Source organism: Pogoniulus pusillus, chromosome 42, assembly GCF_015220805.1.
Source record: "Pogoniulus pusillus isolate bPogPus1 chromosome 42, bPogPus1.pri, whole genome shotgun sequence".
Lineage (NCBI taxonomy): Eukaryota > Metazoa > Chordata > Aves > Piciformes > Lybiidae > Pogoniulus > Pogoniulus pusillus.
The window spans coordinates 1,717,910-1,745,904 of NC_087305.1; the positions used below are offsets into that span (position 1 = coordinate 1,717,910).

At 65.5% G+C, this 27,995-nt stretch overlaps 2 protein-coding genes across 8 annotated transcripts in view; both read left to right on the forward strand.

The window, feature by feature from the left end:
* OGDH (oxoglutarate dehydrogenase) overlaps positions 1–16,742 on the forward strand; it is a 37,958-nt gene extending 21,216 nt beyond the window's left edge. For all 5 annotated transcript variants that reach the window (XM_064175663.1, XM_064175665.1, XM_064175661.1 and 2 more), the window contains 18 exons: positions 1,576–1,730; positions 2,155–2,301; positions 3,462–3,552; positions 4,752–4,931; positions 6,233–6,361; positions 6,781–6,960; positions 9,596–9,748; positions 10,280–10,382; positions 10,523–10,651; positions 12,175–12,325; positions 12,430–12,557; positions 12,661–12,839; positions 13,002–13,073; positions 13,427–13,552; positions 14,696–14,768; positions 16,025–16,188; positions 16,283–16,437; positions 16,522–16,742. In XM_064175663.1, coding sequence (XP_064031733.1) covers positions 1,576–1,730; positions 2,155–2,301; positions 3,462–3,552; positions 4,752–4,931; positions 6,233–6,361; positions 6,781–6,960; positions 9,596–9,748; positions 10,280–10,382; positions 10,523–10,651; positions 12,175–12,325; positions 12,430–12,557; positions 12,661–12,839; positions 13,002–13,073; positions 13,427–13,552; positions 14,696–14,768; positions 16,025–16,188; positions 16,283–16,437; positions 16,522–16,642 — 2,436 coding nt within the window. In that variant the 3' untranslated portion in view covers positions 16,643–16,742. The remainder of the gene's footprint in view (positions 1–1,575; positions 1,731–2,154; positions 2,302–3,461; positions 3,553–4,751; positions 4,932–6,232; positions 6,362–6,780; positions 6,961–9,595; positions 9,749–10,279; positions 10,383–10,522; positions 10,652–12,174; positions 12,326–12,429; positions 12,558–12,660; positions 12,840–13,001; positions 13,074–13,426; positions 13,553–14,695; positions 14,769–16,024; positions 16,189–16,282; positions 16,438–16,521) is intronic.
* A 936-nt stretch (positions 16,743–17,678) lies between these two features.
* LOC135192548 (peptidyl-prolyl cis-trans isomerase A) lies at positions 17,679–27,676 on the forward strand. 3 transcript variants are annotated; one of them, XM_064175774.1, is made up of 21 exons: positions 18,527–18,651; positions 18,739–18,853; positions 18,994–19,196; positions 19,282–19,474; positions 19,556–19,810; positions 19,895–20,068; positions 20,162–20,227; positions 20,309–20,480; positions 20,902–21,046; positions 21,875–22,085; positions 22,172–22,277; positions 22,685–22,842; positions 22,923–22,990; positions 23,069–23,137; positions 23,250–23,491; positions 23,574–23,749; positions 23,864–24,082; positions 26,673–26,703; positions 26,810–26,898; positions 27,065–27,237; positions 27,367–27,676. In XM_064175774.1, exons 1-21 carry the CDS (start codon positions 18,602–18,604, stop codon positions 27,500–27,502), a joined length of 3,051 nt encoding a protein of 1,016 aa, XP_064031844.1. In that variant the 5' UTR covers positions 18,527–18,601; the 3' UTR covers positions 27,503–27,676. The 3 variants fall into 3 exon arrangements, with proteins under 3 accessions (XP_064031845.1, XP_064031844.1, XP_064031846.1); XM_064175775.1 differs by lacking the exons at positions 26,673–26,703; positions 26,810–26,898; positions 27,065–27,237; positions 27,367–27,676 and adding exons at positions 17,679–17,759; positions 24,204–24,713; XM_064175776.1 differs by lacking the exons at positions 18,527–18,651; positions 18,739–18,853; positions 18,994–19,196; ... (12 more) ...; positions 23,574–23,749; positions 23,864–24,082 and adding an exon at positions 25,369–25,505.
* Positions 27,677–27,995: the final 319 nt, after the last annotated feature.

Consider the following 27,995-nt stretch of genomic DNA (forward strand, 5'->3'; position numbering starts at 1 on the left):
AGCGGTTTGCAGCCTGCTGTGAGCTCCCAGGCGAGCTGCAGCCTGGCTCAGATGGGCTCTGCTGAGACAGGTTGACCTTGGGAGCAGCAAAACTGCGTCACCACTTCAGCTGAGCTGCAGGACGAAGCTCCTCGGCTGCCGGGGGAGGTTTTGCTGCAGGCTGAAGTGGGACCCAGGCGCAGCTGCGGTGCCACTGAGAGGGCAAACCTCAGCTGTGAGGTGGATGTGAAGGACTCGAGGCTCTGGTTCAGGGGGAAAGGGAATGAAACATTTTGATGCTGGGTCGTGAGCAGCATCTTGGGGATGCTGCCTGCGTTGGCAGCTCAAACCAAGGCTCCCAGCGGGACTGGCTGCTGCTGGTGGCTACCAACTTAACCGTGGCACAGCAATGTGCCCTGCTGGCCAAGGGGGCAATGGCTTCCTGGGGTGCATTAAGCAGAGTGTGTCCAGCAGATCAAGAGAGGTTCTCCTCCCCTCTCTGCCCTGCTGCAATCTCATCTTGAATACTGCCTAAAGTTTGGGGCTCCCCAGTTGAAGAGGGACAGGGATCTGCTGGAGAGGGTCTAAGGGAGGGCCATGAGGATGGTGAGGGGACTGGAGCAGTGCCTGGTGAGGAGAGGCTGAGGGCCCTGGGGCTGCTTAGACTGGAGAAGAGAAGACTGAGAGGGGATTGAATCAGTGTCGATAACTCTCTGAGGGCTGGGGGTCAGGAGGAGGGGACAGGCTCTGCTCACTGCTCCCTGGGATAGGCCAAGGAGCAGTGGATGGAAGCTGCAGCACAGGAGGGTCCAGCTCAGCACAAGGGGGAACTTCTTGACTGTAAGGGTCATAGAATCACAGAATCAGGCAGGGTTGGAAGGGACCACAAGGAGCAGCCAGTTCCAACCCCCCTGCCATGCCCAGGGACACCCTACCCTAGAGCAGGCTGCACACAGCCTCAGCCAGCCTGGCCTCAAACACCTCCAGCCATGGGGCCTCAACCCCCTCCCTGGGCAACCCATTCCAGCCTCTCACCGTTCTCCTGCTCAACAACTTCCTCCTCACCTCCAGCCTCACTCTCCCCACCTCCACCTTTGCTCCATCCCCCCCACTCCTGCCACTCCCTCACAGCCTCAAAAGTCCCTCCCCAGCTTTTTTGGAGCCCCCTTCAGATACTGAAGAGCCCTGGCACAGGCTGCCCAGAGAGGCTGTGGAGTCTCCTTCTCTGGAGCCTTTCCAGCCCTGCCTGGATGCATTCCTGTGTGCCCTGAGCTAGATTGTGTGGTCCTGCTCTGGCAGGGGTGGGTTGGACTCGATGAGCTCCTTGAGTCCCTTCCAACCCCTAACATCCTGTGATCCCCCCCAGGCTGCCATCCTGACAGCCTGGTGCAGCTGGCAGCAAGAGATTTTGTGCCTGCACTGCTGCAGGAGGGCTCTGGCTGCCCAGAAGGTGGCAGAGGGCAGTTAGGGAGCCCCTGGCCTGGCCCCTGTGCGGTGCCCGTGCCCGTGCCCGGCTGTGCCTGCAGGGCTGGGGGAGGTGAGGAGGTGCTGCAGCCCTGGCCCCTGACTCACTGCCCTTCTCCTCCCGCTGGGCAGATGGCATACTGCCAGCACATCGGGGTGGAGTTCATGTTCATCAACGACCTGGAGCAGTGCCAGTGGATCCGGCAGAAGTTCGAGACCCCTGGCATCATGCAGTTCACCAACGAGGAGAAGAGGACCCTGCTGGCCAGGCTGGTCCGCTCCACCAGGTGCCAGCCCTGCCCTGCCCTGCTTCCCTGCTCCTGCCATCCCCGGGGGGAGGTTTGCTGCCAGCTGGAGCGATGCAGTTTCCACCTGAGTCACCTGCTGACGTCAGCTGTCGTGGTTGGCTTCATCAGCAGGGTGATGCCAGTGAAGCTGGCAGGCTTGGGGCTGGCAGAGAGCCCAAGGACCTGGGAGAGTCTGAAAGGAAAGGTCTCAAAATGAGGTTTGAATGCAGCACAGTGCCAGGGGAGGGTTCTTGGGCCAGTTGGGCATTGCAGGAGGGGGCTGGGAGGGCTGCTGGGCTGCTGCTGCATCAAGTCTGCTCAAGCATCCTTGCTGCTGTAGCTCCCTGGTGCGATCCCCATCCTCTGCCCAGGTGCCCTCAGCTCTGGCTCTGACCTTGACCCCTCCTGTCCCTTTGCCTTCCAGGTTTGAGGAGTTTCTCCATCGAAAATGGTCCTCAGAGAAACGTTTTGGTCTGGAGGGCTGTGAGGTGCTGATCCCAGCCTTAAAGACCATCATTGATAAGTCAAGTGAGAAGGGAGTGGATTATGTGATCATGGGCATGCCCCACAGGTAACTCTGCCTCTGCCGTGGTGGTGCTGGGGGTGAGGAGGAGGGGGGGAGGTGCAGTGCTGGGGAGCACAGTGGCTGCTGCCAGCTCTAACTGGGCTTGGCTGGGGCTGAGCCTTAGCCAGAGAGCTCAGCCCCTGGCTCTGCTCTTTGTCCACCCTGGGGAGTTTAGCTTCAGCTTGGCTGTGAATTTGCCTGCAAGGGGTGGAGGTTTGGGTGGCAGAGTTGAAGTGCCAGGCCAAGACTCAGCATGGGCAGGCTGTGTGAGCTGTGTGAACCTCGTGAGGGGCTGCAAGGGTCAAGTGCCAGGACTGGGACAACTCCTGGCATCAATCCAGGCAGGGGGTGAAGGGCTGGAGAGTAGCCCTGAGGAGGACTTGGGGGTGCTGGGGGTGCAAAGCTGGACATGAGTCCCAGGGCCAGCCCTGCCCTGGGCTGGTCCCCAGCAGTGTGGGCAGCAGAAGCAGGGAGGGGATTCTGCCCCTCTGCTGTGCCTGCTGAGACCCCCCCTGCAGTGCTGGGGCAGCTCTGGAGCCCTCAGCACAGCACAGACAGGGACCTGCTGGAGCAGGGCCAGAGGAGGCCACAGCAGTGCTCTGCTGGGAGGCCAGGCTGGGATTTGGAGGAGTTCAGCCTGGAGGAGAAGAGAAGGCTCCAGGGAGACCTTCTGGAGGCCTTGCAGTGCTCCAAGGGCTGAGCAGAAAGCTGGGGACAGAGTTTTGAGCAGGACCTGTTGGGCCAGGCCAAGGGGTGAGGGTTTGGGCTTCAAGTGGGAGATTGAGAGTGGAGGGAAGGAGAAATGTTTGGCACTGAGGGTGGGCAGAGCCTGGTCCAGGCTGCCCAGAGAGCTGGGAGATGCCCCAAGCCTGGCACCATTCTGGGTCAGGTTGCTTGGGGCTCTGAGCAGCCTGCTCTGGCTGGGGCTGCCCCTGCTGGCTGCAGGGGGTTGGACTGGGTGAGCCTGGAAGGTCCCTTCCGACCCAGCCCAGTCTGTCTGCTCCATGCTGCTCCATCACCACCTGCAGCCTTCCTCTCAGAGCCTCCTCCCTGGGTCACCCTGCAGCCACTGCAGGGGCTGTGAGGTTGCCACAGCCTCCGTGTGCCAGTGTGGGGTGGCAGCTCCCTGGTGCTGCTGGCTGCCAACAGCAGTCTTGGGTCTGCAGGGGCCGCCTGAACGTCCTTGCCAACGTGATCAGGAAGGAGCTGGAGCAGATCTTCTGCCAGTTCGACTCCAAGCTGGAGGCTGCCGATGAGGTGAGTGCCCTCTGCTGCCCGCAGCAGCCTGCTCTGGCCTGGCCCCAGCTGGTGCCCGCCGGCTGCGGTGGCGCTGGGTGGCATCGGCAGAGCTGTGCCCGTGTGACTGAGCTGTGCCCCTGTGACTGCTGTGCCTGTGTGACTGAGCTGTGCCCCTGTGACTGCTGTGCCCGTGTGACTGAGCTGTGCCCGTGTGACTGAGCTGTGCCCGTGTGACTGAGCTGTGCCCCTGTGACTGAGCTGTGCCCTTGTGGCTGCAGCCTTCACGGCAGTGCCAGTGCTGGGCTGCTCTTGCCTGGCCTGGAGGTGACCTGCACCCAGGCTGCTGCTGGTGCCTGCAGCACAGACTGGGCCTTCAGCAGCTCCCCACGGGGCCAAAGCAGCCTTGGGGTGAAGGAGGTGAGGGGCAGGAGGGCAGAGGCAGAGCTTGGCATGCAGCAGCCCCTGGTCCTCATGCAGGGTCTTAAAAGCCCCACAGCTTGAACTGCTGTAGGCTGTGCCAGTGCAATGTGCCCATGCTCTGAAGGTTCCTGTGCCTGGGGAGTTAGGCTGGAGATGAGGAACAGTTCCTGTCCTGTAGGGCTGGTCAGGGACTGGCACAGACTGCCCAGAGAGGTGGTGGAGTCCCCATCCCTGGAGGTGTTGAAGAAAGCTATGGCCATGGCACCTGGGGGCATGGTTTGATGCCAGGGAGGCGTTGAGTTGCTGGATGACCTCAGAGGCTTTTCCAGCCCACCCCATTCCATGATTCCAGCTCCATGAGCTGGGATGATTTGGCTTTTGGGAAGCTTTATCCTGCCATGGCCTTCAGATGGGCTTTAGAGGTGAGGAAGCAGCAGCTTGAGGCATCCAGGTGCTCCAGCTGGCAGCTGCAGGGTACTGCCAGTGGTGCCAGGCATGGCTGTACTGTGCCAGAACAGAGCTCAGTGAGTTTGTTCTTTGCCTCTCCCTGCACCCACAGCCTTCCCTAGCTGGGCTTGGTCTTCCCTTGAGCTTTGGTGCCCCACTGGCACCTGGAGCAGGCCACTTCTGCTCTGCTGGGTGCCAGGACAGCTCCTGCAGCCAGCCAGTGCCCACCGCTTGCCGCCAGTGCCAGCAGGACACGCAGCCAGGGCACACTGCTGCCCTGCCTCAGGCCCTCTCCTGTGCTTCAGAAGCCATCCACGACCCTGGGCTCACTTCCTTCTGCCCCTCCACAGGGCTCTGGGGACGTCAAGTACCACCTGGGCATGTACCACCGGCGGATCAACCGCGTCACCGACAGGAACATCACCCTCAGCCTGGTGGCAAACCCCTCCCACCTGGAGGCAGCCGACCCTGTGGTGCAGGGCAAGACCAAGGCAGAGCAGTTCTACTGTGGGGACACAGAGGGCAAGAAGGTGAGTGGGGCTGGCACCCCCCCATGAGGGCCTCCAGGCTGGGTGGGGTTTGGTGGCAGAAGAAGGTTGAGCAGTGCTGGGACCACCCCAGGAGAAGCTTAGGGATGGCAGCAGAAGGTTGAGTGGTGCTGGGACCACCCCAGAAGTTTAGGGATGGCAGCAGAAGGTTGAGTGGTGCTGGGACCACCCCAGAAGTTTAGGGATGGCAGCAGAAGGTTGAGTGGTGCTGGGACCACCCCAGAAGTTTAGGGATGGCAGCAGAAGGTTAAGTGGTGCTGGGACCACCCCAGAAGAAGTTTAGTGATGGCAGAAGAAGTTTAGTGATGGCAGGAGAAGGTTGAGTGGTGCTGGGACCACCCCAGGAGAAGCTTAGGGATGGCAGCAGAAGGTTGAGTGGTGCTGGGACCACCTCAGAAGAAGTTTAGGGATGGCAGCAGAAGGTTGAGTGGTGCTGGCACCCTGCAGTGAGGTCCCCCAGGCTGGGTGGAGCAGGCTGGTGGGCAGGTGAAGAAAGCCAGATGGCTTTTGGCCATCGTGCCCCTTCCTCTGCTGCCACCCTGCCATCACTCTGCCTTTGCTCCCTGCTGGTTTGGGGGAGAGCTCTGGCAAGGGCTTGCCCAGCCCAGGCTCTGCTTTCCCCTGGCAGGGCTGTGGGGAGCAGGAGGCAACCCAAGCCTGGGGGGGCTCAGCAGTGGCAGCTGAGGGACCTCACCGTGCCCAGGACTAAGCAGGGGGCAGCTGGAGCTGGCAGCAGGAGGCAGCTGCCTGCAGCCAGGTGGGGAGGGGGCTGCAGGGGGAGTTGTTTGAGGGTTGGTCCATTGCAGACCTGGCTCCAGCGCCGAGAGGTGGCAGGGTGAGGCCCAAAGGGCCTCCTGCACCCCGGGGGTTGGCTGTAGACAAAGCCTGGCCCTGGCTGGCAGGCTCCTGGCCCAGCTCCTGCCCAAAGCTTCCTGGGGTGACAGTCGCAGGGCATGGAGCATTTTTGCCATCTTGCCCTCATCAGCAGATGGCTCTGAGGTGTGTGCTTGGGGCTGGCATTCACCTCCTGGGCCCTGTGTGCCTGCTGGAGGCTCCCTGAGTGCTGCCCCTGCACAAGTCACCTGGAGGCCAGAGCCCCCTCAGTGGAGGGGTCACCACCCATGCCCAGCTGCACTCTGACCCCCTGGCAGGGCAGCAGAGGCATGAGCCAGCTGCTCTGTCCTCCTTGGGACACCAGAGGCTGATGGGGATGAGAGCTGTGCCCTCGGCTGGTGGCTGCCCCTGCCCTGAGCCCAGGCTGAGCTCTCTGCTGCCCCTGCCAGGTGATGTCCATCCTGCTGCACGGGGACGCTGCCTTCGCCGGGCAGGGCATCGTGTATGAGACCTTCCACCTGAGCGACCTGCCCTCCTACACCACCCACGGCACCGTCCACGTGGTGGTCAACAACCAGGTGAGGAGCAGCTGCCCACCAGGGCACCCTGCCTGGGCCCTGCTGCCAGCTCAGGGCTGGGTGGGTGCTGGCTGCAGCCTGACCCCAGCCACAGGCTTGGGCTTTACACCCAGCTGCACGTAAAGGAAGCTCAGCAGCAGCCCTTGGCATCCAGCCTGGCACAGGGGTGGCACAAGCTGACGCTCATCTTGCAAGGGCATGCAGGCCTGCCCTGCTGTGCCCCCCTCTCAGCCAGAGCCCTCTCACTGGGACCAGGCTGTGCCCAGGGGTGCAAGCAGGCAGGCAGGTGGAGCGGCTTGTGCTGAGGGGCAGTGCCATGGCACAGCTCCCGAGCTGCCCTCCGGGCCCTGGCTGCTGCTTTGCAAGGCCTGCACCTGTGCCAGCGCCGTGCCAGCGCCGTGCCCTGCCTGCCCCTGCAGATTGGCTTCACCACAGACCCCAGGATGGCTCGCTCCTCGCCCTACCCCACCGACGTGGCACGCGTGGTCAACGCCCCCATCTTCCACGTCAACGCCGACGACCCCGAGGCCGTGGTCTACGTCTGCAACGTGGCAGCAGAGTGGAGGAGCACCTTCCACAAGGACGTGGTGGTGGACTTGGTAAGGCAGCTCCCACCAGGAGGTGGTGGTGGAGGATTGGGTCAGGCAGCTCCCACTAGGAGGTGGTGGTGGTGGTGGTGGTGGGTTTGGTCAGGCAGCTCCCACCAGGAGGTGGTGGTGGTGGATTGGGTCAGGCAGCTCCCACCAGGAGGTGGTGGTGGTGGATTGGGTCAGACAGCTCCCATCAGGAGGTGGTGGTGGATTGGGTCAGGCAGCTCCCACCAGGAGGTGGTGGTGGATTTGGTCAGGCAGCTCCCATCAGGAGGTGGTGGTGGTGGGTTTGGTCAGGCAGCTCCCATCAGGAGTTGGTGGTGCATTGGGTCAGGCAGCTCCCATCAGGAGGTGGTGGTGGTGGGTTTGGTCAGGCAGCTCCCATCAGGAGTTGGTGGTGCATTGGGTCAGACAGCTCCCATCAGGAGTTGGTGGTGCATTGGGTCAGACAGCTCCCATCAGGAGGTGGTGGTGGTGCATTGGGTCAGACAGCTCCCATCAGGAGGTGGTGGTGGTGCATTGGGTCAGACAGCTCCCATCAGGAGGTGGTGGTGGTGCATTGGGTCAGACAGCTCCCATCAGGAGGTGGTGGTGCATTGGGTCAGACAGCTCCCATCAGGAGGTGGTGGTGGTGGATTTGGTCAGGCAGCTCCCACCAGGAGGTGGTGGTGGTGGATTTGGTCAGGCAGCTCCCACTAGGAGGTGGTGGTGGTGGATTTGGTCAGGCAGCTCCCACCAGGAGGTGGTGGTGGTGGATTTGGTCAGGCAGCTCCCACCAGGAGGTGGTGGTGGTGGGTTTGGTCAGGCAGCTCCCATCAGGAGGTGGTGGTGGTGCATTGGGTCAGACAGCTCCCATCAGGAGTTGGTGGTGCATTGGGTCAGACAGCTCCCATCAGGAGGTGGTGGTGGTGCATTGGGTCAGACAGCTCCCATCAGGAGGTGGTGGTGGTGCATTGGGTCAGACAGCTCCCATCAGGAGGTGGTGGTGGTGCATTGGGTCAGACAGCTCCCATCAGGAGGTGGTGGTGGTGGACTTGGTAAGGCAGCTCCCATCAGGAGGTGGTGGTGGTGGATTGGGTCAGGCAGCTCCCACTAGGAGGTGGTGGTGGTGGTGGGTTTGGTCAGGCAGCTCCCATCAGGAGGTGGTGGTGGTGGGTTTGGTCAGGCAGCTCCCATCAGGAGTTCGTGGTGCATTGGGTCAGGCTGCTCCCATCAGGAGGTGGTGGTGGATTTGGTCAGGCAGCTCCCATCAGGAGGTGGAGGTGGACTTGGTAAGGCAGCTCCCACCAGGAGGTGGTGGTGGTGGATTGGGTCAGGTAGCTCCCATCAGGAGGTGGTGGTGGTGGATTTGGTCAGGCAGTTGAAGAGGGACAGGGATGTGCTGGAGAGAGTCCAGTGCAGGGCTATGAGGATGGTGAGGGGAGTGGAGCAGTGCCTGGTGAGGAGAGGCTGAGGGCCCTGGGGCTGAGTCTGGAGAAGAGAAGACTGAGAGGGGATTGAATCAATGTCTGTAATTCTCTGAGGGCTGGGGGTCAGGAGGGGGGGACAGGCTCTGCTCACTGCTCCCTGGGACAGGACAAGCAGCAATGGATGGAAGCTGCAGCACAGGAGGTTGCAGCTCAACACAAGAGGGAACCTCTTGACCCCAGAGCCCTGGCACAGGCTGCCCAGAGAGGTTGTGGAGTCTGCTTCTCTGGAGCCTTTCCAGGCCTGTCTGGATGTGTTCCTGTGTGCCCTGAGCTAGATTGTGTGGTCCTGCTCTGGCAGGGAGGGTTGGACTTTATCTGTGGGTCCCTTCCAACCCCTGATATCCTGTAAGCCTGTGACTGCTCCCTGCCAGGAGCATGCCCTCACCTCTTGTGTTCAGGGGGATGCACTTAGGTCCCTCCTGGGCTTTTTCAGACCCTTCCTAGCACCTCTTGTATCTGGGAAGGAACAACCCCAGGGAGCAGCAGAGTTGGGCACTTAGCTGCTGGAGAGCAGAGCAGAGGGACCTGGGGCATGGAAGGATGCCCAGAGCCAGCAGTGTGCCCCTGTGGGCAGGAAGGCTGAGGGCATCCTGGGTGTGCTGAGTAGGTCAGAGAGGTTCTCCTGTCCCTCTGTTCTGCCCTGCTGAGGCCACCTCTGGAATACTGTGCCCAGCTCTGGGCCCCTCAGCTCAAGAAGGAGCTCAGGGAAGTGCTTGAGAGAGCCCAGCCCAGAGCCAGAGCTGCTGCAGGCAGTGAACATCTCTGAGGCCAGGCTGAGGAGCTGGGGCTGGGGGCTTGGAGCAGAGGAGCCTGAGGGCTGCCCTCAGTGCTGTGCTAGAGATGTGCAGGGCTGGAGCCAGGCTCTGCCCAGGGTGCCCAAGGACAGCAGAAGGGGCACTGGGTGCCAGCTGGAGCAGAGGAGGTGCCACAGGAATAGAAGTGGAGACTTTGTGAGGGTGCTGGAGCCTGGAGCAGGCTGCCCAGAGAGGTTGTGGAGTCTCCTCTGGAGGCTTTGCAAACCCACCTGGATGTGTTCTGGGTGCCCTGCCCTGGCAGGGATTGGACTGGAAGATCTCTGGAGGTCCCTTCCACGGAGCTTCTAACCTGCTGTGAGTCTGTGGCTGCTTTTGGAGCTGCAGGTTGCCAGAGCTGCCCTGAGAGCTCTTTGCTTGCAGGTTTGCTACCGGCGCAATGGGCACAACGAGATGGACGAGCCCATGTTCACCCAGCCCCTGATGTACAAACAGATCCGCAAGCAGAAGCCTGTGCTGCAGAAATATGCTGAGCTGCTCATCTCCCAGGGGGTGGTCAATCAGCCAGAGTATGAGGTACTGGCCCCTGGGGGCTGGGGGGGGAAGCTGAAGGCAGCATCAGCAGGGAAAACGACTTCCCTTGGGTCAGAGCTGGCAGCGAAGGCTGTGCCAGGGCCTGTGCCTGCTTCTGCTTTGCTTTGTCACCTAAAGGGCTGGGCAAGAGCTGCAGGCCCTGGGTAGATGCCAGGGCTTGGGCTTGGACCCTGTCAGCTCTGAGAAGCCTTCGTCCAAGGGTTGCCCCCACGGCCAGGGCAGCACAGGCCACATGGCACCGTGCCCCTGGAGCATGGCTGGGGCTCACCTGGGCTCTGCAGCCCTCAGGCTCTCTGTGCTCTGCAGGTGTGTGGGGCCCTGGCAGCAGCTCTGCCCCAGGGCTGTGGTCTCTTGGGGCCAGGGGCCTCCAGCAGCAGCTCTGCTCTCCAAGGCCAGGCTGCTCAGCACCATGGGGACCAGCTGTGCCCTTCAGCACCCTGGCAAGCTCACCACGAGGCCTCCAGACTTGGCACCCTCGGTGATGCTTTTCCACCTCCTGGTTCTACCCTTCAGGAGGAGATTGCCAAGTATGACAAGATCTGTGAGGAGGCCCATGCCAGGTCCAAGGACGAGAAGATCTTGCACATCAAGCACTGGCTGGACTCACCCTGGCCTGGTCAGTCACCAGCAGGCTGCTGGGGGGTTGCCAGCAGAGAGCTTGGGCTCTCCAGACAGCTCCTGGCACACCTACTGGTGCTTGAGGGTGCCCTGAGCTCTGGGGGTGGTGCTGGGCACTGGACTGCTCCTCCCCTGCAGGTTTCTTCACTCTGGATGGGCAACCACGGAGCATGAGCTGCCCCTCCACGGGGCTGAACGAGGAGGACCTGACCCACATCGGGCAAGTGGCCAGCTCCGTGCCAGTGGAGGACTTCACTATCCACGGAGGTAGGAGCTGGCAGGAGCTGTGCCAGGCTGGGCCTCTGCGGCAGGGAAGGTGTGGGATAGGACTGGAATGGGGCCCGGGAGGGAGCTTTGATCTGTGTGGCTGGCAGAGGGAGGGAAGGGATCCTGCACCTCCACTTCAGCCTCCTGAGAGCTCTCCTGGAGGTCAGGACAGACAAGGACCTGCTGGAGCAGGTCGAGAGGAGGTCACAATAAAGCCATGCAAGGGCTGGGAGGGCTCTGCCCTGAGGCCAGGCTGGGAGCTGAGGGAGTTCAGCCTGGAGAAGAGTTCAGCTTGGAGAAGGCTCCAGGGAGACCTTCTGGGGGCCTTGCAGTGCTCCAAGCAGCTGAGCAGAACGCTGGGGACAGAGTTTTGAGCAGGACCTGTTGGGACAGGCCCAGGGCCTCCAAGTGGGAGACTGAGAGTGGAGAGAAGGAGAAATGTTTGGCACTGAGGGTGGGCAGAGCCTGGCCCAGGCTGCCCAGAGCAGCAGGGGATGCTCTACTGTCAGAAGAGTTGAAGGTGAGGTCAGATGAGGCTTTGAGCCACCTGCTCTGGTTAAAGATGTCCCTGCCCATAGCACCTTAGGTGACCTCTGGAGGTCCTTTCCAACCCAAACTCTTCTGTGAGTCTGTGAGAATTGGCTCCTGAGGGAGCTGTGGTTAAGGGAAGTGAACTCGGGAGCAGCTCCTGGGGGCTGATCCTTCCCTCCCTGCAGTCATGGCTCAGCCCTCCGGCAGCGGTGGGGTGCGGGCAGGCTGTGACCCAGCTGTGGGGCTCCTGCAGCTGTGTGGCTCCTGCAGCTTCGAGGCTCCTGCAGCTTCGAGGCTCCTGCAGCTGTGGGGCTCCCGCAGCTGTGTGGCTCCCGCAGCTGTGAGGCTCCTGCAGCTGTGAGGCTCCTGCAGCTGTGAGGCTCCCGCAGCTGTGTGGCTCCCGCAGCTGTGAGGCTCCCGCAGCTGTGAGGCTCCCGCAGCTTCGAGGCTCCTGCAGCTGTGGGGCTCCCGCAGCTGTGAGGCTCCCGCAGCTGTGAGGCTCCTGCAGCTGTGGGGCTCCTGCAGCTGTGGGGCTCCTGCAGCTGTGGGGCTCCTGCAGCTGTGAGGCTCCCGCAGCTGTGTGGCTCCCGCAGCTGTGAGGCTCCCGCAGCTGTGGGGCTCCTGCAGCTGTGAGGCTCCTGCAGCTGTGGGGCTCCTGCAGCTGTGAGGCTCCTGCAGCTGTGAGGCTCCCGCAGCTGTGAGGCTCCCGCAGCTGTGAGGCTCCCGCAGCTGTGAGGCTCCCGCAGCTGTGGGGCTCCCGCAGCTGTGAGGCTCCCGCAGCTGTGAGGCTCCTGCAGCTGTGGGGCTCCTGCAGCTGTGGGGCTCCTGCAGCTGTGAGGCTCCCGCAGCTGTGTGGCTCCCGCAGCTGTGAGGCTCCCGCAGCTGTGGGGCTCCTGCAGCTGTGAGGCTCCTGCAGCTGTGGGGCTCCTGCAGCTGTGAGGCTCCTGCAGCTGTGAGGCTCCCGCAGCTGTGACCCAGGGTCTGCCCGGCAGGTCTGAGCCGGATCCTGAAGACCCGCGGGGAGCTGGTGAAGAACAGGACGGTGGACTGGGCGCTGGCAGAGTACATGGCCTTCGGCTCCCTGCTCAAGGAGGGCATCCACATCCGCCTCAGCGGGCAGGACGTGGAGAGGGGCACCTTCAGGTAGAGCTTCTGCTGCCCACGCAGGCCAACTGCAGCCCACGCGGGAGACAGTGGCACTGAAGTGATTCTTTTGTACTCTCCCCCCCGCCCCGACCCCACGGCAGCCACCGGCACCACGTCCTGCACGACCAGAACGTGGACAAGAGGACCTGCATCCCCATGAACCACCTCTGGCCCAACCAAGCTCCCTACACCGTCTGCAACAGCTCCCTCTCGGAGTACGGCGTCCTGGGTGAGCTCCCTGCCCGCTGCCTGTGCCCACCCTGCCCCCTGCCGGCGCCCACCCTGCCCCCACGCCCTTAGCCAACGCCCTGGGCCTCTCCTCTCGCCCTCAGGGTTCGAGCTGGGCTTCGCCATGGCCAGCCCCAACGCCCTGGTGCTGTGGGAGGCACAGTTCGGGGACTTCCACAACACTGCGCAGTGCATCATCGACCAATTCATCTGCCCCGGGCAGGCCAAGTGGGTGCGGCAGAATGGCATCGTCCTGCTGCTGCCCCACGGCATGGAGGGCATGGTAAGGACCCCTCCCAGCTCAGGGGCGCCCCGCGGTGCCCGTCGCTTGCACCAGAAGCCGAGCTGAGGGCAGCGGCGTGCAGGAGGCACCGCCGGGAGCACGGCACCGCCCGGCAGCGGCTCCCGGTGCCGGCCGTGCCCCACGCTGGCTGTCCCCACGCAGGGTCCCGAGCACTCCTCTGCCCGCCCCGAGCGCTTCCTGCAGATGTGCAACGATGACCCTGACGTCTTCCCTGTGAGTGGGCAGCTCCCGGGCACCCAGCCACTGCCTGTCAGGGGGCAGGGGAGGCAGCCACAGCGGGGGGGCGGGGGGAAGGTGTGGCTGCAGCTGCAGCTGCAGCTTGGAGGCTTCAGGGCAAAGGGGCTGAAGCTGGCACTTAGGCTGCAGCTTCACCACTGCTGGTGTCATGAGGCAGAGGTTGTGCCCAGCCCGTGGTGAAGGGCACAGGCTTGCAGCCCCCACCCCGGGTGTGCTCTGAAGGAGGAGAGGAGGGTGGGAGGGCTGAGCAGGGCACTTCTGCCCACTGCTGGAGCTGTGAGCCAAGGGGCACCTCCTGTTCCTTGTCATCCCCCTGCCCACCGAGGCAGAAGCTGTTGGAGGACTTCGATGTGCGGCAGCTCTACGACTGCAACTGGATCGTGGTCAACTGCTCCACCCCTGCCAACTTCTTCCACGTCCTGCGGCGCCAGATCCTGCTGCCCTTCCGCAAACCGGTCAGTGCCAGCCCCTGCAGCCCTCCCCGCACCAGCCAGTGCCAGTGCCAGCCCCTGCAGCCCTCCCCGCACTAGCCACTGGCAGTGCCAGCCCCTGCAGCCCTCCCCGCACCAGCCAGTGGCAGTGCCAGCCCCTGCAGCCCTCCCCGCACCAGCCAGTGGCAGTGCCAGCCCCTGCCGTCCTTCCTGCACCAGCCAGTGGCAGTGCCAGCCCCTGACGTCCTTCCCACACCAGTCAGTGCCAGTGTCAGCCCCTGCCATCCTTCCCGCACCAGACAGTGGCAGTGCCAGCCCCTGCCACCCTCCCCGCACCAGTCAGTGCCAATGTCAGCCCCTGCCGCCCTCCCCGCACCAGACAGTGGCAGTGCCAGCCCTTGCTGTCTTCCCCAAACTAGTCAATGCCAGTGCCAGCCCCTACTGCCCTCCCCAAACCAGTCAGTGCCAGTGTCAGCCCTTGATGCCCTCCCCAGACCAGCCAGTGCCAGCCCCTACCACCCTCCCCAAACCAGTCAGTGCCAAGCCCTGCTGCCCATCCAGAAGCTGCTCAGTGCAGCCCTTGCTGCCCCTCCCCAAACCAGTCAGTGCCAGCCCCTGCTGCCCCTCCCCAAACCGGTCAGTGCCAGCTGCGCTGTGCCCAGCTTGCTCCCAGGGCATCCCTGCCACACATCTCTGCCAAGCCTCTGGCCAGGACTCACAGCAGGCCTGTTCTTGCAGCTTGGCAGCCAACCTGGGCAGTTTGCCTCTGCCCAGGCCAAGGACCTCGAGGTGGTCAGGGCTGGCTCATGATGTGCTGCCAACTGACTGGGGGCAGGCCAGAGTGCCCGCAGCCCCTTCCTTGCTCTCCACAGGGACACCAGAGGTGCTGAGCCTGGCAGGCACCAGTCAGTGCCTCATGCCAGCCACTTGCCTTCAGCTGCAGCTGTGGGGCAGGCAGGTCCCTGGCACCATCTCAGTCTTCTCAGGGGAAACTCAAGCTGGGAAAGCTGCTGCCACGAGAAAGCAATGCCCAGCTTGGCAGAGCATGGCAGCTGAGCCAGGAGCTAACCTCTTGTGGCTGCTGCTGCTGTGCCTGGGCAGGGAGGGCAGCAGCTCCATGCCCAGATGAGACTGTGACCACCTTGTTCTGACTCCTCCCCTCCCCAGCTCATCATCTTCACTCCAAAGTCGCTGCTGCGCCACCCTGAAGCCCGCTCCAGCTTCGATGACATGCTGCCAGGTACAAGCAGGGCAGAGGTGCCCACTGCCTGCCATGGGATGAAGGGTGAAGGGCAGGAGCTGGCTGCCCTGGGTAAAGTCCACCTGGCAGCAGCCTTTCCATGCCAAAGGGCAGCCATGTGAGGCTGACACCACAGGCATCAGGCCTCTGCAGACAGCACATGCAGACAGCTCTGCACCAGCGTGGCACAGGGGCTTCCTTCTGCCCTCCCTGCTCCCTGCCAGCACCCAAGTGGCAGGGCAGCGTGTGCCAGCTGTGGCCATCTACCCAGTAGAATGGAGTTGCCCCTTGCTGGTGCAGGCTGGCACCCTGGAGAGATGAGGCTCAGCTTTGCAGGTTTTGCCATGGTGCTGCTACCCATCAGAGTGCCATGGCTGGGGTTTGGCAGCCCTGAGTGCCATCGAGCTGTGATGGTTCGTACCAGGAGCTAGACCCAGCACCTCCTGCCTGGTGCTCCTTGCCCATTTGCCTGCCCAGGCTGGCCTCCCGTAGGGGCTGGCACAGGATGCAGGTGCAGGCAGCTGTCAGTATGGTGCCCTAGGCTGCTGTAGGTGATGGTGCCATGCTCTGCTGTGGCATCCTCCCCACCAGGGGACTGGCGGAGGTGTTCAAGAAACGTGTGGCCATGGCACTTGGGGCCATGGTTTGGTGCCGTGGTGGTGCTGGGTCGATGCTGGAGTGGAGGATCTCAGAGGCTGTTCCAACCCAATCCATCCCACCCCCACCCAACCCATTCTGTGCTGCTGTGGCCTGGGCAAACAAAAGCATTTTAATTTACACCAAACCCCTACCAAGTCACCACCTGCTGCTCCTCCTCCTCCTGGGCACTGCTGCAGCTCCCACAGCTCTGCACAGGCTTCTCCCACGGGCGTGGGTCCTTTCTCATCCACGGATGGCTCCAGCATGGGCACCCCTCAGAGTCTTTGACCTCCAAGGTCTGCAGCGGCTCCGCTGCCGTCTTGCCGCGGGCCAAGAGGGAACGGCTGCTGCACCGTGCTGGAGAGCCAGAGGAGGTGGCCTCGGGCTGCACCAAGGGGGGGCTCAGGTTGGAGATGAGGAACAATTCCTGCCCCGCAAGAGTGGTCAGGGATCGGCACAGGCTGCCCGCGGGCAGTGGTGGAGTCTCCATCCTTGGAGAGGTGTTCCGGAACCCTGCGGCCATGGCACTTGGGGAGGTGGTTTGGTGACCGTGGCGGTGCTGGGCTGGACTCGATCCCCGAGGGCTTTCCAACGCGGGCGGCTCTGTGGTTCCCCAGGCACTCACTTCCTCCGCGTCATCCCCGAGAGCGGCCCCGCGGCGCAGCGCCCCGACCAGGTTCGGCGCCTGCTGCTCTGCACCGGCAAAGTCTACTACGACCTGACCCGGGAGCGCAAGGCTCGGCAGATGGAGGCCGATGTGGCCATCACCAGGGTGGAGCAGGTGAGCACGGTCCGGGCCCGGGGCTGCCGCGGGTGCTTGTGACACCCCTGCCGTGACACCGCTCCTGTGTTCCCCTCCTCATCCCTCCCCGCAGCTCTCGCCCTTCCCCTTCGACCTGCTGCAGCAGGAGGCTGAGAAGTACCCCGCGGCCGAGCTGGTGTGGTGCCAGGAGGAGCACAAGAACCAGGGCTACTACGACTACGTCAAACCCCGGCTGCGCACCACCATCAACCGCGCCAAGCCTGTCTGGTAGGGAGCCAGCAGCGGCTGTGGCGCTGGGGGACACGCTCCGGAGCACAGAGCCCACCCTCACTGCCACCTTCTTGCCCGCAGGTACGCAGGGCGGGAGCCGGCAGCTGCCCCTGCCACCGGCAACAAGAAGACTCACCTGACGGAGCTGCAGCGGCTCCTCGACACGGCCTTCAACCTCGACGCCTTCAAGGATCTGGCCTGAGCGCCAGCCCGCTGGCGGCAGCACGCTCCCGTCTGCCTGTCCGTCTGTCCCTCGCTCGTCTCCCCGCTCCCTCCTCAACTACAGAGCCTGTCAAACCCCACGCTGGTGCCTGCAAGTCCTTGTCTAGCTTGCGCCGGCGCTGCCGTCGGAGCAGCTGCTCCGGTGCTCGGTCAAGAGCGGCCAGGAGCAGCCCCACCCCAGCCGTGACGGGTGGGACCCGCAGCCTCTCCGGTCCCCCAGGAGGGGGGTCAGGCCCAGGAGCTTATCTCTGGCAAGGCCGAGTGCCGTGGGTCCAGCCAGCCTCAGCTGGTGCTGCACTTGGCCCTGCGGCCCCTGCTGCTTCCAGGGGAACGGGACGGGGTGGCCCAGGCAGGGTTGGAGGACCTCGGCCCCCAGCCAGCTCCCAGAGCACCCGCAGGCCCTCAGGCAGCCCGGGCGCTGTGTGCATCCTGGCTTGGAGCTGCCCCCCCCGCTCTAGAGGCCCTGGGCTGGCAATGGGGCTTGGTCCGGGGGGAGTCCCGGGAGAGCGCAGGATGGAGCCTCCCGGCCAAGGCTCGCACCGAGTCCTCTTGGGGCACCCGGGGCCGCCGTGGGCGCGGGTGTAGGCTGGCAGCGGGTACGCGGCCGCGGCGGAGGTGGCCGCTCTGCCGCACGCCACCCACGGTCACCCGGACACGGGGTGCGCCGCCCTGCTCGCGGACACGCGTGCGCCCTGCCGCCCCGCGCAGCCCTCGGCCCCGGCCGGGCTGCCGCACACGCGTGGCACAGCCGCCCCTGGCCGCGCCGTGTGGCCGCGCTCCCGCGCTCGGTGCTCGGCTGCCTGCGCCTGGCCGGGGCGGGGCGCGCCGAGCACACCGATGAGCGCGCGGCCCCATTGTGCGCGGCGGCGGCGGCGGCGGCGGCGCGGGCTCGGCTCGGCCCGGCCCGGTTCGGTTCGGCTCGGCTCGGCCCGGCCCGGTTCGGCTCGGCCCGGCCCGGCCCCGCCCCGGCCCCGCGCGCCCCGTCCCGCCCGCGCCGCCATGGGGCCGCGGCCGCGCGCGGGCTGAACATCCCGCGCAGCCTCCGCGCAGCCGCGCGCGCCCGGCGCCGCCAGGGCCATTTTGGGCCGATCGCGACGGTGAGTGCGGGGCAGGGGCCGGCGGGGCCGGGCGGCGGCGGGCTGGGGCCGGCGGGGGGCGCGCAGGACGGGGCCCCGCGCGCAGCCCCGCGCCCCTCCGGGCGCTGTGCCCGGGGGCTGTTGCCGTGGCAATGGTGCGGGGAGGGCGGTCCGGGCCCGGGGCCTGGCCCCGCGGTGCTGCCGGGTTCGCGGCCGGGGAAGGTGAGGCAGAGGCTGTCACCGTCGGCGGGGGCGCGCCGTGGCCGGTGGCACCTCCTGGTGGCTCGGGTGGCCACCACCACGCCCCCCGCCGCCCTCCCGCGGGGAACGGAAGGCGCCAGGGTGACCCCGCAGCAGCACCCCCGGGTGCCCCCTCCTTTAGACGTGCCCCGGGCGGCGCTGGGGGGCGATGTCAAGGGGGCCGCGTCCTGCCCCTCGCTCCGGGTCACGCCCTGGAAAGTCCCCGCGGCTTGCCCCCACCCACGGGCGTGGGGAAAGCCCCCGGCCCTGCGGCTTCCGAGGCCGAGTCGGTGTCCGCGGGGATGTCGGGGGGAACCGCGGTGGGCTGGCTCCGGGGAGGCTCCCGAGGGACCCACGGGCACCTCCCCGTTCCTCGCCCGGCGGCGGGGCCGAGCCGTGCCGGCCGTGTCCCCGTGCCAGACCGAGCAGGACACTAAGTGGCGGTGCCGGAGCTGGGGGGGGGGATCATGTAGGCTCCAGGCGCCCCCAGCTCCTGGCCCTCCGGGGCCGGCCGCCCCCTCACCCGCCGCTTCCTCTGACTCCCGCAGCCTCGGTGACGGTGACGCCGTCCCGCAGCGTCCGCCGCGGCCTCAGAAGACCCAGCCCGCGCCCGGCTGCCGTCGATGAACCCCATGAACCCCATGAAACCCTCTCTGCCGCCCACCCCCCACGGGTGAGAGCCGGCACCCCCGGGTGCCCCCTGGCCCGCGGCCCCCCGGCCCCTCCTTCCCTGCTCTTCATTAATTTGGGTTTATTCCAGTGATGGTTCATTTGCATACGAGGCTGTTCCCTGGCAACAGAGCTCCAATCAGCCCGCGGGATCCCTCTCCGTGGTAACCACCGTCTGGGGTGTCAGCAACACCTCCCAGAGCCAGGTACCCGGAGGCACCCGAGGCCCCCACCCCGGGCTCCCCACCCTGCCCTGCAAACTGGCAGGGTTGTGCCCCACTTGACCCCTTGCCCACCCAGTGCCGTCCTTCTGCCTGACCCCCTGCCTCTCGATGCCATCCTCTAGGTTTTCGGCAGCCCCATGGGCCCCGGGGGAGGCAGCTCCAGCACTCCGCTGCTGCCTGGCATGGCTGGCACCGGCTCGGGCATGAGCTCGCCGCCGTTCTTACCGCAGCAGCCCTTCACCGAGGGGGCACCTGGCAAGGGCTACGTGCAGCCGGGCATCTACGGCCGCAGCGCCTACCCCGGCGGGCCAGGCTTTGCCGCCAGGTAAGGGTGTCCCTGCGCACCCCATCCCGGCGCCGCCCTGCTGCGGGGGCATCATGTGCCCCTTCTCTACCTCTCTGTCCTGCAGTTACGCCGGCAGCCCCACTGGCCCGGGTGGCATGGGGCTCCCCTCACACACCGGCCGGCCCCCAGCTGATTTCACCCAGGCAGCTGCTGCCGCCGCCGTGGCTGCCGCCGCCGCCACTGCCACGGCCACGGCCACGGCGACAGTGGCGGCGCTGCAGGAGAAGCAGAGCCAGGAACTGAGCCAGTACAGCGCGGTAAGAGCCCAGCCGTGGCACGGCCAGGGAGCCAGCTGCCACCGCGGCCCCGCTGTGACCACCCCTTTCTCCGTGCTGTAGATGGGCGCGGGACAGCCCTTCAGCAGCCAGTTCCTGCCCCATGCCGGACCCCGTGGGCCTGCTGGCATGAGCCCTGCTGGCATGGCAGGCGTCATGGCTCCCTCTGGCATTTCCCCTGTGAGCATGAGCCCCGCACGGGCACCCAGCGCTGGCCCCCTGTACGGCGGGCAGCGGATGCCCCAGCATGCCTACCCCGGCCCCCCTGCGAGCCAGCAGGTGTCCCGGCAGGGCCTCAAGCGGGCATACTCCAGCGAGGTGAGTGGACACGCTGGTGGGGCCCGTGGCGTGCTGGCACCAGCCCCCTCCTTACCGTTGGCACTGAACCCTCTGGCCTCGCAGGGATACCCAGCACAGCAGTACCTGCAGGGTGGGCAGTATGCTGCGGCCGGTGCCCAGTATGCCCCCAGTGCCCCACAGCCCTCCACTCCGTCGCCCTCCTACCCCGGCCACAGGCTGCAGCAGGGCGTGGGCCAGTACCTCTCCGCCTCCAGCAACGCCGGACCCTATTACAAGGTACTGCAGGGGGTGCAGCAGGCACAGGGTAGGGGGGGGCAAGTGTCTGCCATCCCTCGGTGACAGCCCCTGCGGACCTTCCTTCCCCTGCAGCCAGCCGAACAGTTCAACGGGCAGGGTGCCAGCTTCGGCAGCTATAGCCAGGCAGCTGTCAACGGGGTGAGTGCCAGCACCAGGGTGTGTGTGGGGGGTGGCAGTGCCAGCCCGACTGGGTGCTGAGGGTGCGTGGTGCCTCCACAGCCGAGCCGGTCGCTGCCAGGGTACCCCAGCTCGCCGCTGGCAGGGAACCCCACACCACCCATGACACCAGGCAGCGGCATGCCACAGTACACATCGCCTGGGCAGGAGCTCAAGTCGCCCTTCCTGCCAGACATGAAGCCCAACGTCACCTCCCTGCACCAGTCCCCTTCGGGTAGGTGTCCTGCGTGGGGGCCACATCACAGACGACCCTTCCCTTCCATACCCCCGGGGCCCTGCAAGTGTCCCAGCGGCTGGCAGGCCGAGGGGAGAGAAGGAGGGGATGGGGCTTTGGCACAGGGGGTGTGGGCACTGCCAAAGGCTGCGGGGATGTCCTGAAGACGGTGCCCGGTGGGTGGGCAGCCTGAGGCTTATGACAAGAGTGGGCTCGGGAGAGGCTGCCAGTGCCGGGAGCCTTCGCGCTTTAGGGGGAGACCTGGAGTTGGGCTGCCAAGCAGAGTGGGCACGAAGGAGAGGCGATTCTGTGGGGCGGAGCTTCCCGCAGGGTGGGGCCTTAACTAGTGGGTGGGGCTTGCCGGGGCGTGGCCAGGGGCGCGGCCGGGGCGCGGGGTCCCCGCTGATGGTGTCGCCAGCAGGGCCGGCCCCCGGGGAGGAGCTGCGGCTGACGTTCCCGGTGCGGGACGGGGTGGTGCTGGAGCCCTTCCGCCTGCAGCACAACCTGGCCGTCAGCAACCACGTCTTCCAGCTGCGCGACTCCGTCTACAAGACCCTCATGATGAGGTGGGGGTGGCAGGGGGGCTGCAAGCCTCATGGCATGGCATGGCATGGCACGGCACTGCAGGGCATGGCAGCCGTGTGGCAGAGCAACACAGTGTCAGGCAGTGCTGCTTGGTGTGGTGCTGTGTGGCACAGTGCATGCTGCGGTGCCATGCGGTACAGCTTGTCACCTGGTGCATGGCATGGCAGTACCTGGTGTGGCGTGGCATGGTGCTGTCATGCTACATGGCATGGTTCAACATGGCATGGTGCTGTATTATGCAGCAGTGTCCAGCACATTTTGGCATGGCACAGTGCCATATGGGGCAGTGGTACATGGTGTGGCTTGGCACAGCATAGTGCTGTGTGGGGCAGCGGTACATGGTGTGGCTTGGCACAGCACACACTGCTGTATGGGGCAGTGGTACATGGCATGGCTTGGCACAGCACACACTGCTGTATGGGGCAGTAGTACATGGCATGGCTTGGCACAGCACACACTGCTGTATGGGGCAGTGGTACATGGCATGGCATGGCTTGGCACAGCACACACTGCTGTATGGGGCAGTAGTACATGGCATGGCTTGGCACAGCACACACTGCTGTATGGGGCAGTGGTACACGGTGTGCACTGGCATGGCACAGTGCTGTGTGATGCAGCGGTGCCCAGCATGCCTTGGCACTGTACAGCGCTGTAAGGGGCGATGGTACACAGCGTGCCTTGGCACGGCGCCGTGCGGTGGCGCTCAGTGCGGTTTGTCACATGGCGGTGCGCGGCACGGCTCAGCACGGCACAGCAGCAGGGGTGCAGGCATGCTTGCTGCCTGCCCACACCGCTGCCCGCCCCGCCAGGCCTGACCTGGAGCTGCAGTTCAAATGCTACCACCACGAGGACCGGCAGATGAACACCAACTGGCCGGCGTCGGTGCAGGTCAGCGTCAACGCCACGCCGCTGAGCATCGAGCGCGGCGACAACAAGACCTCGCACAAGCCGCTCTACCTGAAGCACGTGTGCCAGCCCGGCAGGAACACCATCCAGATCACCGTCACCGCCTGCTGCTGCGTGAGTCACGGCGCGGGGCGTGCCGCGGGCCCGGCGGGAGGCAGCTGGCACCGCGGCTCAACGCCCCCTGCCCTGTGTCCCCACAGTCCCACCTCTTCGTGCTGCAGTTGGTGCACCGCCCCTCGGTGCGCTCCGTGCTGCAGGGCCTCATCAAGAAGCGACTGCTGCCTGCCGAGCACTGCATCACCAAAAGTGAGCCCTTGGGGCCCTAGGGGTGGGAGGTAGCAGCATGGTCTGGGGGTACACTCTGGTCCAGGGCTGCACTGTGGTCTGGGGTTCGCTCTAGTCTGGGTCTGCAGCATGGTCTGGGGGTGCACTCTGGTCCAGGTCTTCATCGTGGTCTGGGGTTCACTCTAGTCTGAGGCTGCAGCATGGTCTGGGGGTGCACTCTGGTCCAGGGCTGCATTGTGGTCTGGGGTTCGCCCTAGTCTGGGGCTGTAGTGTGGTCTGGGGGTACACTCTGGTCCAGGGCTGCAGCATGGTGCAGGGGACATCCTGGTTTGGGGTTGGTGCACGATATGGGGGACAAGGCAACAGACGCCACCACAGTGGCACCACTACACCAGCATCCTAGTGCTGACCTCTCTTGCTTCCCCCAGTCAAACGCAACTTCAGCAGTGGGACCATCCCCGGGACCCCAGGGCCCAATGGCGAGGACGGGGTGGAGCAGACAGCCATCAAGGTGTCCCTCAAGTGTCCCATCACCTTCCGGAGGATTCAGCTCCCTGCCAGGGGCCACGACTGCCGGCACATACAGGTAGGTGTGGTGGCAGGTCTGGGGTGTGTCCCTCACCCCGTTTCCCCCCAGCTGGTTCAGCTGCTGCTCTCCCTCTGCAGTGCTTCGACCTGGAGTCCTACCTGCAGCTGAACTGTGAGCGGGGGACGTGGCGGTGTCCTGTCTGCAAGTGAGTGGGGGCTGTGCCTCAAGTGCCCTGCCTGCGGGCGTGGTTCCCTGTCCTCACCCTGCTCTTCTCTGCCCGCAGTAAGACAGCCCTGCTGGAGGGGCTGGAGGTGGACCAGTACATGCTGGGCATCCTGATCTACATCCAGAAGTAAGCATCCCTGCCCTGTCTGTCCATCTGTGGCCAGCACTATGCCACCCCTTGGGAGGCTGTGCAGTTGCCTCTCCAAACTGAGTCCCTTTGCCATCCTGATGCCCATCAGCTCCGAGCATGAGGAGATCACCATCGACCCGACCTGTAGCTGGAAACCCGTCCCGGTCAAACCTGACATCCACGTCAAGGAGGAGCCCGAGGGCCCGGTGCTGAAGCGGTGCCGAACCCTCAGCCCCACGCACATGGTGCTGCCCAACATCATGGAGATGATCGCAGCCCTGGGGCCCGGCTCTGTGCCCTTCCCGGCACTGCCACCACCGGCCGGTGCTGCTGCTGACTACGGTGCCCCGGGTACGGGGGGAGCCACGGTGGACAGGGGCAGTACCTGTCAGTTGTCCCACCCCACCCCCACTCAGTTCTTTTCCCCACGCAGGTTCCAGCTTTCCGGGCCCGGGAGGCTTTCCAGAGCCCTTCCCAACCCCGGGTGCCCCGGGCACACCAACGCTGACCGACTTTGCCCCGGCTCCCCCCCCCATCTCCTACCAGTCTGACATTCCGGGCAGCCTCCTGGCCCCTGAGAAGCCCCCCGCGCCCCCACTCCCCACACAGGTCAGCTGGGTTGTGAGTATGGGGGCTTCTCTAGGCCTCTCCTTCTCCCTGCAGGGGGAGCAGGGGGGAGGTCTCGCTGGAGAGGGGGTCTGACTACTACACTTTACCTGCCAGCTGCCCCTGCCGGGGCGGATGGAGCCGTCCCATCCCCCGGTGCAGCCGGGGCTGCACACCCCCGCCGCGGGCAGCCAGCCGGCGCAGCCACTGCACCACCGGAGCGCCCCGGCACGGCCTCCCCTGGCCCCTCCCGGCCCGGCGCACGCCCCGGACCTCGCCTTCCCCCCCGCACCCGGCATGGCCGGCACGGGCGACGGGTCAGAGCCTGCCCTTGACGTGAGTACCCCGGGGAGGGGTGGCTGGGGGGGTCTCGCTGCTGGTTTGGGACCCCATCCGCGGCGGGGTGGGTGGAGAGGAGCTGAGGGGGGTCCCGGTAGTGACCCGCTGCCGCCCCCAGCTCCTGCCCGAGCTGACGAACCCCGACGAGCTGCTCTCCTACCTGGGCCCCCCCGACCTCCCCAGCAGCAGCAACGACGACCTCCTCTCCCTCTTCGAGAACAACTGAGCCATCCTCACCTCCCAGCACCGGATCCCTCCCAAACCTCCCACGAGCCCGGGGGGGGCAGCGCTGGCGTGCCCCTGCCTGCCGTAGAACCGGGACCCCCTCCCGCCACACGAGGACTTGTCCCGCAGGGCTGCGATGGGAGCGGCAGCCGGGCCCGGGCTCCCCCCAGAAGCACAAGGCTGTACATAGTGTAGAAACACTACTGCCCCTCGCCCTCCCCTATTTAAAGGCATCGCTGGGGGCGGCCTGCGCCCCCCTCCATGTGCACACGCTGCTTCCTCCCGTACCATCCGCGCCCGGCCCGGGGGGTGGGGGTGGCCCCCAGCCGCCCCGCGGCCCCCCCGCAGAGCTGCCCGTTCGTCTCCTCATCGCTGGCTATTAAAGGATTTCGTTTCGGCGAGGCTTGCGCCGTCCTTTGTCGGCCACGGCCTCCTCCCTCCCCACATCGCGGGCAGGAGGTCCTCGGTCGGTGGGTGCCCGGAGGGATCCTGCTCCCTCCCGCGGGAGCGTGTCCGGGCGAGGCGGTGAACCGTGACCATTGCTGCCAATCATTAACCCGCGGGCAGCGCTGCCGGTAGGCCCTGCGCGGCGTGGCGGCAGCGGCGTGCCCTCGGCTGGCGGGTCTGTAGCGGAGCCCGGCTGCGCCATGGCCCCACAAACACGGTGGGCGACCCAAATGGAGCCCGTGGCTGCCGTTCCCACGAGACCCCTATCGCAGGGCAGCAGGCAACCGGCAGCCTGCCGCAGGCCTGCCGTACCCGCCTACAGCCCCACAGCCGCCGCCCTGCCCCACGCCTCCGGTCCCGCAGCCCCAGCCCAGCCCCCAGCCCCGGCTCTGCCTTCCCCCTCCCACCTCCCCGCAGGCACCGCGCATGCGCGACCCGCCCTGCCCAGCCGCGAAGCTCGGCAGCCCCTCGCCCCCGTTCTTCCCCCCGACTCAGACACGCCAGCGTCGATTGGCTGTGTGTCCCGCCACTCCGAGGAAAAGCCAGCAGCGGTTGGCTAGTGCCGCGGCAGAGGCGGGCTCTCCCAGCCCTATATAAGGTTCGGCGGGGAGCGGAGCTCCTTCCGCTGCGCCGCGCCCGCCGCCCCGTTGTGTTGCTGCTGCCCAGCGCACGCCCAGCCATGGCCAACCCTGTCGTCTTTTTCGATATCGCCGCCAACAGTGAACCCCTGGGTCGGGTCACCTTCGAGGTGGGATGGGAGTCTGAGGGCTGGGGGCTGAAGGGAGCAGGCTTGGTGGGGGGTGGGAGTTGCCGCCATTTCCTGGCGGGGGCAGGGGGCGCCGCGGGCGGGGGAGGGGCACTGCCGCCATTTCGGCGCTGCGGGGTCCTTGCTGGGGAGGGGGCTGGCGGCGGGGGGCTGGCGGCTCCCACGTGGCTCCTGCAGGGATGGCGATGCCGGACCGCCAAGGCCCGGCGCGGAGGGAACAAAGGACCTTGCATAGCCTCCGGTTCCGCCGATCCGGGCGGAGGATGCGGCGGGAGTCGCTTTGCAAGTGGCGGCTGCGTATAGCCAGCCCGGGGCGTGCCGCCGCCCGCGGGCAGCTCCGCCGCAGCGTGCCTTGCCCTCGGCCGGCGGCAGCCTCGGCCCATTACCGTCGGGCAGGCTTCGCGCCGCCCTGCTCCGCCCCAGGGGGATGGGGGAGGGGGGGGCGCGGCGGCTTCCCCCGCCGCAGAATCGGGGCCGCGGCTGCCCGTGCCGCCATTTTGTCCCCGTCCCCCGCCACATCGGGGCCGCAGCAGCCGCGCAGCCACGCTCCGCATCCCAGCCAGCCGCCCGCTCCCACCGGGGGATGCTTTCACGGGCCCCGGGGCGCTCCTGGATGTCGGAGCGGAGGGCGAGAGCGGCTGCAACCCGATCTCGGCGGGATTGTCGCGGCCGAAGCGAAGCATTTCGCGCCCTGCCGAGCTGGCCCCCCCCGGACGGCGAAGCATCTCCGGCACGGCCGGGGCCGAGCTCCGGGAGGCTGCACTGCGGCTGTCGCAGAGCCCGCGGGGAGCTGCCCGGAGCGCAGATGCTGTTCGCTGCGAATCCAGCTGGTGTGACTGGGAGGCAGCTTGGCCCCTGCCTGGGCAGGCTCGAGTCGAGGAGGGATTGAATGGAATGCCGGGCACGGAGCTGCCGCGCGTCTGCCCTGCTGCTCGGCGTCCTTTGGATGCTTCTTGTGTTAGCTCAGAGTTCCCGGGTGCCTCCAGATGCGAGTGTGAGGTGGAGAGACCTCTGCAGCTGCAGACACAGCTAGGATCACCTCTGGGAGCAGCGAGGGGGAGGGAGGATGCCTGCTGTGCTGCGGGTACCCCCGGGGAAGGGTGGTTGATGCTCTTCACCCTGCCCTAACGTCCTCTCCTCTCTTTGCAGCTGTTTGCAGACAAGGTCCCGAAGACAGCAGGTTGGTAAAGTGGCCCTGGCCACGCTGTGCCTACACCAGACCTTGCTGCTCTCCCCAGCTCTAGGCTAAATGAGCCTCTCACGGTGCTTTTCTCCTTCCTTTACAGAAAACTTCCGTGCCCTGAGCACTGGTGAGAAGGGATTTGGCTACAAGGGGTCCTGCTTCCATAGAATCATTCCAGGGTTCATGTGCCAGGTGCGTGGTGCCCTTCCCGCAGCAGGGGAGGTGGCTGGGGGAGGAGATGAAGTGCTTGGGTGTGTTCTGAAGTTGGGTGCTTGCAGGTTTGGGGTGGGAAGGAGCTCTGCTGTTTGCAGGCTCTGCAGGGCTCCTGCACCTGGTCTGAGGGTTCTCTTCCCTGCAGGGTGGTGACTTCACGCGCCACAATGGCACCGGCGGCAAATCCATCTACGGGGAGAAGTTCCCTGATGAGAACTTCATCCTGAAGCACACAGGCCCTGGCATCCTGTCCATGGCCAACGCTGGCCCCAACACAAATGGCTCCCAGTTCTTTATCTGCACTGCCAAGACCGAGTGGTAAGTTGGGAGGCAAGCATGGGGGGGTTCCTAGCACCCGCTCCAGCAGGGAGGTGATGTGACAGATGGGGTGCCAGGGTGCGTGGGGGGGATGGCAGGTGGCAGCTGTGAGCCGTTTCTCTCCTGCAGGTTGGATGGCAAGCACGTTGTCTTTGGCCGTGTCAAGGAAGGGATGAACGTGGTGGAGGCCATGGAGCGCTGCGGCTCCAAAGATGGCAAGACAAGCAAGAAGATCACCATCACCGACTGCGGGCAGCTCTCGTGAACCCCTGCTCCCAACTGACCATTCCTGCAGCAGCCTGGGTGCTGCACCCCGCTGCAGCTCACCCCCTCCCCCCTGCTCCTGACTTACTGCTGCGTTTCTACTGGGGCTCGGCCCCATGTGCACAGCCCAGCTGGGCTGCAGTTACCTTTGAGTCAATAAACGAATTAAATCATGGCAGAGATTCCTTCTCTGCCCCTTCACGAGTGGGGGTGGGGTGTGAGGCTAGTGGGGGGAGGGAGAAAGTGGTGCTGGGGTTGTGGGTGCTGAGTCCAGAGGGGGAGAGGGGCAGGTAGCTGGTCCTTGGGTGGCTGGTGCCTGAGGTTTTAGTGCTGCCAGTGGGGAAAGGCTGTGGGCCCTGCTGCAGTGTTTTTCCTCCTTAGAGCTCTGCTGCTCTTTATCTGCAGCTTGTGGGTTTGTGTTAACAGGCAGTGGGGACTGCAGGTCTCTGCTGCCCCGCGCTGTGGGGTCCCAGTAAGGGAGAGCCCAGTCAAGG